At 40.6% G+C, this 12,294-nt stretch overlaps 1 protein-coding gene and 1 long non-coding RNA gene across 7 annotated transcripts in view; one reads left to right on the top strand and one right to left on the bottom strand.

The window, feature by feature from the left end:
• LOC310693411 overlaps positions 1–5,770 on the top strand; it is a 38,769-nt gene extending 32,999 nt beyond the window's left edge. For 2 of the 3 annotated variants that reach the window (XR_014519143.1, XR_014519144.1), the window contains exons 4-5: positions 679–753; positions 2,046–3,271. This is a non-coding gene — a long non-coding RNA (uncharacterized lncRNA). Of the gene's footprint in view, positions 1–678; positions 754–2,045; positions 3,992–4,449 lie in introns of those variants that run through there. The other variant, XR_014519142.1, reaches the window with a different exon arrangement.
• Positions 4,615–12,294, bottom strand: part of SPPL2A (signal peptide peptidase like 2A) — a 37,800-nt gene continuing 30,120 nt past the window's right edge. For 2 of the 4 annotated variants that reach the window (XR_014519136.1, XR_014519137.1), the window contains 2 exons: positions 10,806–10,904; positions 4,615–7,540 (listed from right to left, as the gene is read on the bottom strand). Coding sequence is in view for 2 of the 4 variants with exons in the window: in XM_083475350.1 (XP_083331476.1) it covers positions 7,466–7,540 (75 nt within the window). In the remaining 2 variants the exon portion in view is untranslated. The remainder of the gene's footprint in view (positions 7,541–10,805; positions 10,905–12,294) is intronic. The other 2 variants (XM_083475350.1, XM_083475349.1) reach the window with 1 other exon arrangement.

Raw genomic sequence — 12,294 nt, 5'->3', positions numbered from 1 at the left:
GGATGCCACCTTTCTGTCCCAAGATAAGCGTGAAAGGAATGACCGCTTCAAGAAAGCTAGCTCCCCAGGGAAGATTTCTAGAATTCCTTGAGGAACTTGGGAGATTTGAAACACAAAACACTTTACACAGTACTTAAGGGATGTTCTCCATCAAAGAATAGGCATCACAAAGGATTCTGGGGCAAAAGGTTTTTCTGTGGGAGAGGCCTGGAGGTTCTCAGCAGAAAAGTCAATAGAGGGTTGATTCCCTGGAGGCAGAAAATTTGAAAAACGTGCTGATTAGGACATAATCTCGGGCAATTGTGTGCACTGCTCTATTCCTGTTACTCGTGAAGGTGATATGCGGTATCAGTTTGATCTCAACCAAATTGGCCTGGGTACCTCTTATCTCATGGGTTGATAGCTCACTGAACCGGTTGTAACTTGATCTCGCTGCAATAAAACTACTGCAGGCGGTGAAAAGCCTCTAAAATAAATGTGTTACAGGGACAAGGGGCAATCTTGCCAGAAACACAGAAGGGTTTTCTTTTTTTTTTTACGTTGGGAAAAGGGGGCTTTATTTTCAGAATAATTCTTATAAAGCATCTGAGCACTTTAGACGCTCAAGTTCAGAGTCATAAAAGTTAACTATCCCGTGTGCCAAAAGTAATGCCTTTATTTGTCACTTTTTGTTCCCAGGGGTTGATGGAGCGACCAAGTCATCAAAATGAGGATGGAGATGCATTTGGTTCCTAACATCTGGATTCTGTCAAGGTGTGGTTCAGGAACACTTTTGAGATCATGTCACAGCCCTAGTTTTACACCCAAATCACAGGGAATATAAAACAAGAACAGTGGCTTTGTTATTGCCCCAAATTTCTCCCACCGAAGAAATAATGGAACAAATCCACCATGCCTCTTAAAAAGCTTATTCCTATGGGCCAGGCATGTCCAAAGTCTGTTTTGGGGGCCTAATCCGGCCTGCTGGTTGGTTTAATCCAGCCCCTGTGGCAGTTTATTTCCTGGGGTAAAATCCCCCCCAAAAGCTCAATAACTTAAATCCTTAAAAACCTCAACCACTTTGGGGTAAAAAAGCTCAAAAACTTCACTCCTAAAAAAAAGCTCAAAAGTTTGCTTCATCAAATCTGGCCCTCTTTGAAAAAAGTTTGGGCACCCCTGCTATAGGCCAAACACTTTAAAACTGAAGTCTCAAACAAGAACTCACAGGGTGTGCGCTTATGAAGTGTAAATCAGACAGTAATCAGGAAGATAGTATGGGCAATTGCAATCACGCAAATTCCTCTCTCGACGTCTGCGTTTATGGCTTTTCAGCCTCACCTTTTCCAAAACTGGTTTGCACTTTGCAGTGAACCAGATCTTACAAACATATTGCAGGACTGGGGAACCTTCAGCCCTCCAGAAGTGGTAAAACTAGAACTCCTATCATCCCCGCCCACTGGGATTGTAGTTCAGCAACATCTGATGGGCCAAAGGTTCCCCTTCTTGACATATCGTAAGATGCCGTCCCACAATTCTGTCCATCTAAGTCCCCCTTCAACATTTACACTCCTAATTTGTCTTTTTGTTTGGTCTTCTCCAAGTACTTATTGTAGGATTAGAATGTTTGCATTGGCTGATACATTAAATGTTCTACCCAGCAGTAAAATCCATAGTTCAGATCTATTAACGACCATCCAATTAGGCCTTAAAACTTCCTATGCCTACTGGAATATTCTGTAAAACTTGCAGTAATCCTCATTTATTATATTTTGGAAACTTTTTTTTTAAGCTACACTAATCTTGTCAAGTGTTTCATTTTTCAAGCTTTACAACACTGTTGGCGAAAGAAATACTGGGTTCCTTAATGTAGCCTGCTGGGAGTGTGGGAAAATAACCTTTACGTTATGTAGCTCTCCAATTTTACTGCCTATTTATGCTTCCATCTTTAAAGCTAATGGGCATCTTTAAAGGAGAACATTTTCAAATTGCAAATTAATTGTGTTGTGAGAGATGGTAAAGCATTAATTTCTTGTTTCTTAGTTGACCTTATTGTCCTTAAATTACAGCCCTCAAGACACTATTCCCACTGAAGGCAGACCGCTCAAGCATAAATAGCACCTGAAGTTTTATCACAAATTCTTGTTACTGTTAAGTCAGTGCATGTACGAAACCCTGTCTTAATAGCAACATGAAATGTGGTGCACAGGATAACAAGGTCATTGAAACCAATTTGGGTTTTTTTTCCATTCTAACTTGTTCCACATTGTCGCTAAAAGCTGGAATGTTTGAAGTCCTGGGTGGAGACAAATAATGAAATGTTCCAAGTTGAAAGTTCCTGCCACAGCTTCACCTTGTGGAGTTGTTTCATAGCTCAAGATTAAAGGAAGCACTAGAATTACCATGCTGGCTGAAGAAAATGATGGCAAGCCACACAACCTTGCAGAACATTCAGGACTTGTGGTGTGGGGTTTTCTGGTCATTTAACTGACATACTTTTTCCACCTGTGTAGTTAGGCAAGGATGTGTCCATGCTGATTATATTTATACTTGGCTGATCTTCCCACATATTTGGGCTCAATATTTTCACACCCTCCTAAACTCACCACTGCCAAAGTTTACATTTTCTTATGTACAAATGATGCTGTCTTAATCTCACAATGCCGGCTAGGGCTCTGCTCACTGGAGATGACTGCAGGAAAGAATTTATAACTATTAACTTTGTGTAGTCAAAGGTAATGGTGTTTTCAAAAAGGAAGACCAAGTATTCCTGGGCCATGGATAGCCACAGATTAGAACAAGTTGATTTCTGCAGCTATTTCAGGATCTGGTTTCATGACTGTCAACAATTGGACTGCGCTTGACAAATTAGCAAAGGCAAAAGCAGGGCATACGGTAAGAGCATTACTTTGATTTTGTTTCCCCTTCACAAAAGGAGGTGAATCTGTTCCAGCAGCAATATGAGTGAACACAGCAAAAGCTGTGAAGCAGATTTTATACGGTGCCTCAATCTGGTTACTCTCAGAATATGTTGGAAGCTGAAATGGAAATGGAGGTGATCTGAGTGCGACAGAGAGGTGAGTGTGGATCCTGTCTGAAGTCTAGTCGTGGGCTAGGGCCATGCCAGGACCCACTGGGGACCTATATCATAGGGCTCCCCCTGCTGGTGGTTTACCCTTAGTGTGACTCCCTGCAGACAGGCAGGAGATAGGATATAGTCTGGTTCCACCCAGTGTCAAACCACTCACATCTGTAGCCAATAAAGTTGTGGCCTATTTTTGCCCATTAACCTAAATTATCATATCCATGTGTGTTTATTATATATTAGGGAACTACGGGGCCCGGGGCCTTGTCACGCAAACAGGGTTGGGAAGGTGTAAAAGTGAGCCAAGTAGTTGCATGGAGCGGGAAAGGGAAGCTCTAGGGGGTTAATGTGGGGGGAATGGCAGGGCCCTGTGCAAACAATGGCACACCCCTTAGTATAAAATAAATCTGTGAAACTGTTCCAGAGAAGAAATTTGCATTTTTGTTGTCACCGGCGCTAACCAATTGGTACCCACCGCAGACTGATCTTCTCCAATTCTGCAGAACATTTTTTTTAAAAGCATAGTGTTGCAGAGCAGATGTAGTACATATGTTTATAGAGAAGTTAAAGTGTTTCTGCTGCTTTCAGAATGGTACATTTGTATGCACCTTCTTCAAGGCTTCAGTCTTCCTGGCTGCATGCACCCCATACATTTAAAGCACACATAGAGCACTTGGCTTCCCCCCCAAAAATGCTGGGAAGTGTAATGTACCTCTCACAGAGCTACAACTCCCAGCACCCATAACAAACTACAGTGGTACCTCGGGTTAAATACTTAATTCGTTCCGGAGGTCCGTTCTTAACCTGAAACTGTTCTTAACCTGAAGCACCACTTTAGCTAATGGGGCCTCCTGCTGCTGCTGCGCCGCTGGAGCACGATTTCTGTTCTCATCCTGAAGCAAAGTTCTTAACCCGAGGCAATATTTCTGGGTTAGCAGAGTCTGTAACCTGAAGCGTATGTAACCCGAGGTACCACTGTAAAGTTCCTAGGATTCTCTGGAGGGAAGCTATGCAGGGTGTATACACAGTCATGCATATACTCCTTGACTGCTGCTGCTGGAATATTAGGCTTGGCTCACACAAACAGGAAATGAAAGGGTATCTCTCACATCTGTTCTGCATTTCAGTAACTCCCAGGTTTTATACATGCACCGATATTTCTTCCTATATAGGATGCATCTGGCCATGTAATTCCGTATTTGCAGTCTGAATAGTTTTATATCCGATTCTGTTTAGTAGATTATTTTTAACCATGCTTCTTGGAAGCTGTTTATGAAAATGTATCGCAACAAAATTAAAACAAATCAATAGTGACCAAAATATGTAGTTAGGCATTAAAAAAAGGAAAACAATATTTTTTTAAAGTAAACATTCAAAGCCAGCAGCAGCATATTAAAACATAACCGTATTTTAAAAGTTGACTGGAACAGAAAAGTCCTCAACAACAGCCCAAAAAGCAACTAAATAGGGAACACGGTACCGCTTTATTTGTGTGGTTTATGTGAACCAGGCCTTCATTTAATGTTTAATCCAGGAAAGAAATACAAGAATGGTATGGTACTCAACCTGTTTTGAAAAGTTTATTAAATACCAAATATTCTAAATTATAACATTCTTAAAAACATTAATGTACAATGTTTCAGAGGTAAAGCAAGAAAGAAGGTGGTTATCAGAAATGATCGTTATCGTAAATGGCATTATGATTTAAGCAATATGTTATTGTTATTAAGGCTCATAAAGTGTAGAAAATCAACCAATTTTTTAAACATTTAATGTTTCTAGTCAAAGCTTCCAACACCAGTCCTGTTTAACTAGATTAATAGCATCCTATTCAGTAGATGATAGCTAAACTATCCTTTTTAAAAAATAATCCAAGCAAATATTGTTAACACCCTGAAATCAATTCCAGCACATGAGAACCCCTTGAATATTAATCATGACTTGAGCAAACAGACCCCTTAAAAAAAGCAAAAGTATATGTTGATGATAAGCATCCTGCCAAAAAATTCATTTACTGTACGTCTTGCAGAATATAATCCAAGCAATGTTTAGAAATGATTAAATGAGATATTCCTCTACAGGTAAGATTCTCAATCTTAATTTTACATCTACACAGCATCAAAGTAATGTAAAAAGACAGATTCTTATATTCCCAATTTTTTTAAGGCAGGTTAAGAAAATTCTCATATTCACTGCATGCATTCATGACTCGAAATGAAACTAGTTAGTTTTAACTACGATTTGGGCTCGGCCCCTCCAAGTCAGAGACCATTTTAAGGGAGAAACGCCTTCTGTGGCCACAATGTAGCTGGATGTTTCAGGCTAATCCTGCTGTTCACTACAATCAGCGTAAGATCTTAAATCTGCCGGTGTTCGAATTAGTTGACTAAACAATAACTTAAAACCGACGGCTCATATTTTGGGATGGGATGAGACAGCTCAGCGGCTATCGCTTCAAGTTTCCCAGGCTTGTAAACCTGATTGGTAAATCACCAATCCGAAAGCCACTTTGTGGCCATGGTTACTTCAAATGCATCTCCTGTATCAATTAGTCTTTTGTGGGCGAGCTTCGGGTAATGAAAAATGTCCATCATTAAAGATCTCTCTCTGCTGGGAATGCCCCGGAGGTAAAGGAGGAATATTACAAAGGTAGTTCTGTCAAGCTTCCGTTCATTGCTGTGGAGCTTATGTAGGAGAAAGGTATTGGTAGATTGTGCCCGCAGTTAAGAAAATTAGATTCTTCTGTAGAAGAGGAACGCATGGCCATGGCCCTTATCCTGCAGCTCCACTGGCCACATATAGCAGGCCAAGGCTACAAAAGTGAGGCTAGCTGGTAAGGCCCCATTTTCTTCCTCCATTTGATTACTACGACATGGAGGAAAACACCTGAGAGGGAGGCCTTCTACGTACTGAATCATTTTGAAAAGGGGTAGATGGGACATCTAAACTGCTTTGCAGAATAAGGCCTTCAAATGTAAGATGAAGCCACGGAATTCTGCTGCATTAACAAGCCACAGTGAGTCTTGGTCCTGAAGATAATTCCTCCCCTTCTCCTCCTCTTGAATGCTCCTGCTTCCGATTTTAGCTAAATCTATTTCCTTAGACATTGGAACTAGAAGAACTGCGCCTTCTTTAAACTATGATTAGTGAAAAGAAGCCAGAATCAAACCCTGCTTTCAGGTCCTGGTTTGTTCTCACCACAGTTTAAACAAACCACGGTTCCTCAAGTTCAGATATCAAAGGAAACCGCGATTTATTTGAAATCACAACATCCCCATCTCCTTTTCTGGTTCATAAAAGAGGTTAGGTTCCTCATTAGGTTCATGATTTCTGGCTACTTCTGAACTGTGGCTAAGGCATTGCCAACAGTCTGTTGCAGAATCCTCCAAGTATCTTTGGTTTCAAAATGTGTGCCTGTTCAAACTTGGGCGCTTTTTCTTCATTACAGCTTTCAAAAAGAAAGATTTTGAAGATGCTGTCATAGTTGTGAAATATTTTCCAAATCCAAGTGACAATAAGGATGAACACTACATTTGCTTTTCATACATTTTCTTCCTCTAGAGCAGGATAGCCATTTATGAATAATAGCCGATGAACAATCCTTATTGGTGACCTACTTCCTTACTGAAACAAGGGGTTAATGGCATTTTCAAAAAGAATCCTGAATCCCTGGCATGGGAAGTAAGCTTTTTAAACATTAATTGAGGTTCTAAAATAAAAGGAGAGCATTTCTGTTTTCTTGGTTCTATGTTTATTATTTTAAACTGTTTTGCTGTTCACACAACTATGCAGAGAAAATAAACCCGCTTGAAAAGATAGAATATAAACCGAGTCAAAACTCAGTTGTGATAGAAGTGGAAGAACTGCCCATCTTCAACAATAACTAAGTTAAAAGGCTATGATGAGACCATCTCATTTTAACCCTCAACCATTCATATTTCACACCATGTTTGTGGCAATCCATGCCTTATTACAATTGCACTGTTACCTATGGTCCAACCAAATTATAATTCTTTATTCACTGCTACCGAAACAATCTGTGCAAAATGCTTCTAGATTCTGCCACTCCGCAGCTGGACACCTTTAAAGAAGTATTAAGTCAGAGAGTCTTATACACAGCAGCAAGTTGGACAATATGTAAAAAATACTATCTGTTTCATAGGCAATTACCTTTTGAAGTAAACAAGGCACAGGGTTTATTGAATCTAGTTTGGCACTTGAAAAAATAAGAGCTTTATGTGATAGCATCATCAACAGTAAACGTTTCACAAAAATATATGTGCAAGTGTAAAAAAAGTCAATTCTTTTCATAATAAATTGTAAGAAACATTCCAATTTAAAAATTAGACCAGTCTCTTATTATATTTGACTAGAAAATCTTAATACATTATTTTAGGTGCCCTGTTACTGTCTTTCACGTTGTTCGTTGGCTCTCGTCGAGTTTTCTTCATTTGTAGTGAAATCCATGGGATCCATCACCTGATAATAGACCAAGTACACTATTAGCAATAAAATCTATGCGCACTCTTTCGAAGCAACTGTTACAATGATTATGTAATAGATACAAGGGTATTTAACTGAACCAAGCTTGGGCAGCAAACAAAGAAATTTTAAAAATCTAGCTAAAGAATGCATCCTATGTCCTGGGCTGCAGTCTAATGTACCCACAAGTGCACATTAGAAATTTTCCTATAGGTTTTTGAAAACCTGTTCTGTAGGAGGGTGCTGATGGAAGGTTCTGCAATAAAGATGGAAACTGGCTACTCCCTTGCTCCAATAAGTACATTACAATGTGAGAGTGACTGAGTTGATGAAAATCTTCAGCAGAAAATTTGCAGCTCCTTCATCAGACTACAATATTCTAAAAGATTGTACCAGTAAAGGCTGAATGAATGAATGAATGATTCTAAAAGAGTGGACTACAGAAGTTAAGATAGTTCAGATAAACCCCCTAAATGTTGGAAGTGTTTGAAAAACCAACCCGGCTAGGCGGCAGAAAGGAAAAGGACGTATTACTCACATGTCTAAAGCCACTGGGTATATAGAAAATTAGCAGATAACTGCATAAATTAGAAAAAGTGTGATGCAAATCTTCATACTTCCCTACAACTACTAAACATCACACAATGGATTCCTAATATATCATCTAAGCTATGAGATATGCATCCTTGTTGTCATGCTAACCCCTGACTGTTCCACACTGAATCTGAAAGGAGGGAAAGCTGTCCAGTTTAAAAAAGTTTGCAAATGATTTAGAGTTTTGGGTTGGAGGGGCAGGGGGTGGAAACAGGAATTGAAAACCCACGACTCCCCAGAAAGTAAATAGTTAGCATGGGTCATTATTTTCCTTGCAGTGGGCAAATGTCTGTCTACTGCTAATGGAAAAACAAGAACTAAGAATGATTTCATCAAAAAGGGCTTTTACACTATCTATTAATATATCTGCCAGGAAGTCTGCAATCAAAAGAGGCAAAAAAACCCCACATTTGGGCCAACTTGGTAGCTGGGTGTTAATATAAAATAAAAGCCATTTAGGTTAGCTATGCTTGTGTGATATGAGTGACATAGGTTGCCATTCACATTGCAAATAAAGAACAGAGAAGAGCTTAAGGCAATATTGCCTTGCATCAATTACTTCGGCAAGCAAGGCATGTGTTTTTAATGAGTCAAGTATTTTCCTATGTGCAGTAATTCATAACACTTTTTTTAAACGTACGGAAGTAGAGTGGACTTGAGTCATGTTGCCCGTTCAGAGCCAGGATTTGCTATTTATTGTACACTGGGTCAGAGCCAAGTGTGAAGCCGTTTCAGTCTGCAGTTGACCTGCAGGAGAATCGTCTCAGAATCCAGACATGTGCCACTGGGGAAACAAGCATCTGAGGAGCTGCTGGTCCAAAACTAGCTAAGAGGCAACCACAGTTTGTCCCCTTTTCATTTTCTTGTTCCCGCCAGAAAAAAGGGGAGAGTGAAAAACAACACAGCCATGAGGGTGTGTAAACAACATCTCTCCTTGTCCAAAGCACGGTGAATGCTGGAAAGCAGGTACCAGAGGTACAGCTCCTTAGAAACAGAGCCACTACAACAACTGGGAGGCTTCTTTCTACATGATGCTGCCTTAGGAAGCAAAAGTATGGACTATGCCAGTAATTGTGTGGCTTCTCTTTGTCACATATGGAACAAGTTGGCTTACCTTTAGTTTTAAGGCTAAACTAAACTAAAAACTAAAACCTTTAGTTTTTAAAAACTAAAATCAATCACATTTCCCACATAAAGTAAGACCCACTCATGAACTCCTAGCTTGGTTGCTACTAATTAAAATTTTGTTATTTTTTTGCAAGCGAGAGACCACACTGCTGTCCCAATCATTGCTGTCATAAAGGATGAGATTCCTCCATTGTCTCCAATGGGCAAGCTGGAGAAAGAAAGAAAAATGGCATCGAAAGTAACCAGAAAACCCCATTTCCATAACACAAAAATATAATTCTATCCCAATTCTTGTGACTTCCCCATCTTGAAGCTAACCATTGAACACGTATCAAAAACTCAATGGGCTTGTCAAAATGAAATTCAAAAGCAAGTGGTTCATGGATTTCGTTCTACCTTTCAAAATTACGCCAATCTGCAAAATTCCTTTCTACAATCAGGCTAGGATCGACAGTGGCAATTTTAAGGAAAGCTACCAAACGGATGGCCAAGGAGTGTTGTTCAGAAGGAAAACATTTGCTTGCATACCTCAGGGAACAGTGCAGAAAGATCATGCTTGAGAATCCTGGGTACATGCAGCCCTCTGAACTAATACCATACATATTTGGAAGACAGTACAAACAGGCCTATGGAGATAAGCACTTCACTGGTCTTATTTGAAGAGCAGATTTTTGGCTGCACAATGACATCTAATCTAATGTCACTGGACTCTCGTACTGGCAGGACTGAAACACAAAGCAGACCGAGAAGTCACGCTGCCAACTCCAGCCAAAAATAAACATAGGTAGGCTGGAGGATGATCAGATGATGGCTAAAACTTAAACACATCAACAAAACACACCCAAGTAGTTTGGGCGGGGGGGGGGGAGATGTTTTGTTTAATTGAGCTACGGATGTGTATGGATTGCTCAGTTCTGCAGAACCACAGAATGCAGAACTGTACTGAGAACTGAAATCGGCACCCCATGAACCAGCTTCCATGTTCAGTTACAAAATTCCTTCTAGGAATTTCAACACAGGCTTGAAAAAAATGGGTAATTGGTGACTTTTCTCAAAGATACCATAGACATTGTGGGTAGCAATTCTAGAGGTCATAGCTTCATGGTCTTTTTTTCATGCCCAGCGGAAGTAAATTGTATAAAATAAGGACATGTTAAAGCTGCATAATTTATGTATGCTGCAGAACCGAGTTCAAGTCTAGCTGAGACACTGGAGTGTGGACAACACCTCCACTTCTGTTTCAGGATTTTAACCCATTAAGAATATGGATCATTCCCACAAGGCTTTCTGAACAGTTCTATACTTTCTTGGGCTGATTCACATGATGGTGTCATTGTGAAGGCAGGGCTGAATAGGAGGCAGATCAAAGCAGCAACCTAACCAGTCCACATCTTGAATAGGTTCTGATTTACATCACTGAAACTGTTCAGAATAGCTATTTTATGCTGTCGAGGCGAGTAACGGGGCACTCTTAACAACTATAGGTGTGCATTCAATCCAAATAAATAAATACAAAAAACAGTGCAAATTAAATACAAGCCTCAAAATGCGGTCCTCAACTAGTCCCTTCACTGGCACTTAGGCTGACTTATCAGGCTGCCCGCTCGCCTGGAGGCGTTGTTATTAATGCCGGCTCAGTCTAGAATAAAACATAAATCACGCACAATTTAATCTCTTGATTCTCTGTACTGCACTAGTCAGAAGAAGCTGTGCAAGTCCTGGACCGGTGCCTGAACACAGAGGTGGGCTGGATAAGGGTCCGTAAGCTAAGGCTGAGTTCCAACAAAATGGAAGGAAATTTGGACAGGCGGGAACTGAAGACATTACCTGTTCTGGATGGGACCACATTCTGCTACAGGAAGAGGTACAGTTGTTCCTGGTATCCTTAAGACCAGACGGGTGCAAAATATGGCACCTAGGCTGTGGGAGCATGCCGGTCAACTAACTCTAATTGTGACCATATCTGCACCATACTTTTTAACAGTCATGGCTTCCCCAAAGTGTCCTGGAGAATGCAATTTGAGAAGGACGGTGAGAGTTATTAGGAGACACCTCCTGTTCCCCTCACAGAGCTGCAATTCCCAGAGTTCCCTGGGAAGAGGAAGTGCTGGTGAAGACACTCTGGGAATTGTAACTTTGTAAGGGAAACGGGGGTCTCCTAACAGCGCTCAGCACTCAAACTACGGTTCCCAGGATTCTTGGAGGAGAGGGAGCCGTGTCTGTTAAAGTGGTATAATAGTGCTTTAGATATGACCTTGAAAGGTTTGAATAACATTGATTTGGAGAAACCCGACAAAAGTCAAGGTCAACAGGCAACTAAGGCCCTGGGCCAGACGTTCATTTCTGTATCCTGTCAGAAAGGAAAGGAAGTCTCAGGCTTCCATACACCTCTGCCCTGATGGAAAAAATAAAGTATGCAATGTTTTAGAAGCAACAATACACTTATTTGAACAAGGTCTTCCTGACACAAACCTTTCTACCAAGGTTTCAGGAGAGTATGTGCTAACTACCTCTCTTTATGAACAGGGCTGATGGGGGGGGGGAAATGGAGTTTTACTCAGGTACAATACTACTGCTTATTATGCCTTGTGACAAGCATATTCTTGAGGAGTTCATTGCCTTGGCGAGAGCCACTTGTTTTTAATACACAAGAAGAACAGTGCAAAACAAGTAAAAAGCTCTCTAGGGAGAGCTGACTCTAGAAAGCTTGTGTCATGTGAGTATTAACTCAAGCACAGTCACATTTTACACTGCACATTTGGGACCTGATCCAACCCTGCAGGGAACTTGCAGAGGAGCCTTAAATGAGCCTCAGCTGTGCCACCGCTGGGAGTGTGAATGGCACAGAATGTTTGCCGTGCAGCAGTTCGAGATCGGGGAACTGTTTCCATTCTGTTATTATTTCCATCTGTATTCTACTTTTCAACCAAAAAAACAACAAAAAAAACCCTATCACACAACAATAATAAATCAATTCACTTCGCTCAGGATCTTTGTTTAGAATCTGCTTTGCACCCGGAAGGCCCCAG

Source organism: Podarcis liolepis (assembly GCF_965112155.1).
Source record: "Podarcis liolepis genome assembly, chromosome: 14".
Classification (NCBI taxonomy): Eukaryota; Metazoa; Chordata; class Lepidosauria; order Squamata; family Lacertidae; genus Podarcis; species Podarcis liolepis.
The sequence above is the reverse complement of the archived record's forward strand: the minus strand, read 5'-3'. Positions and strand labels throughout refer to the sequence as shown.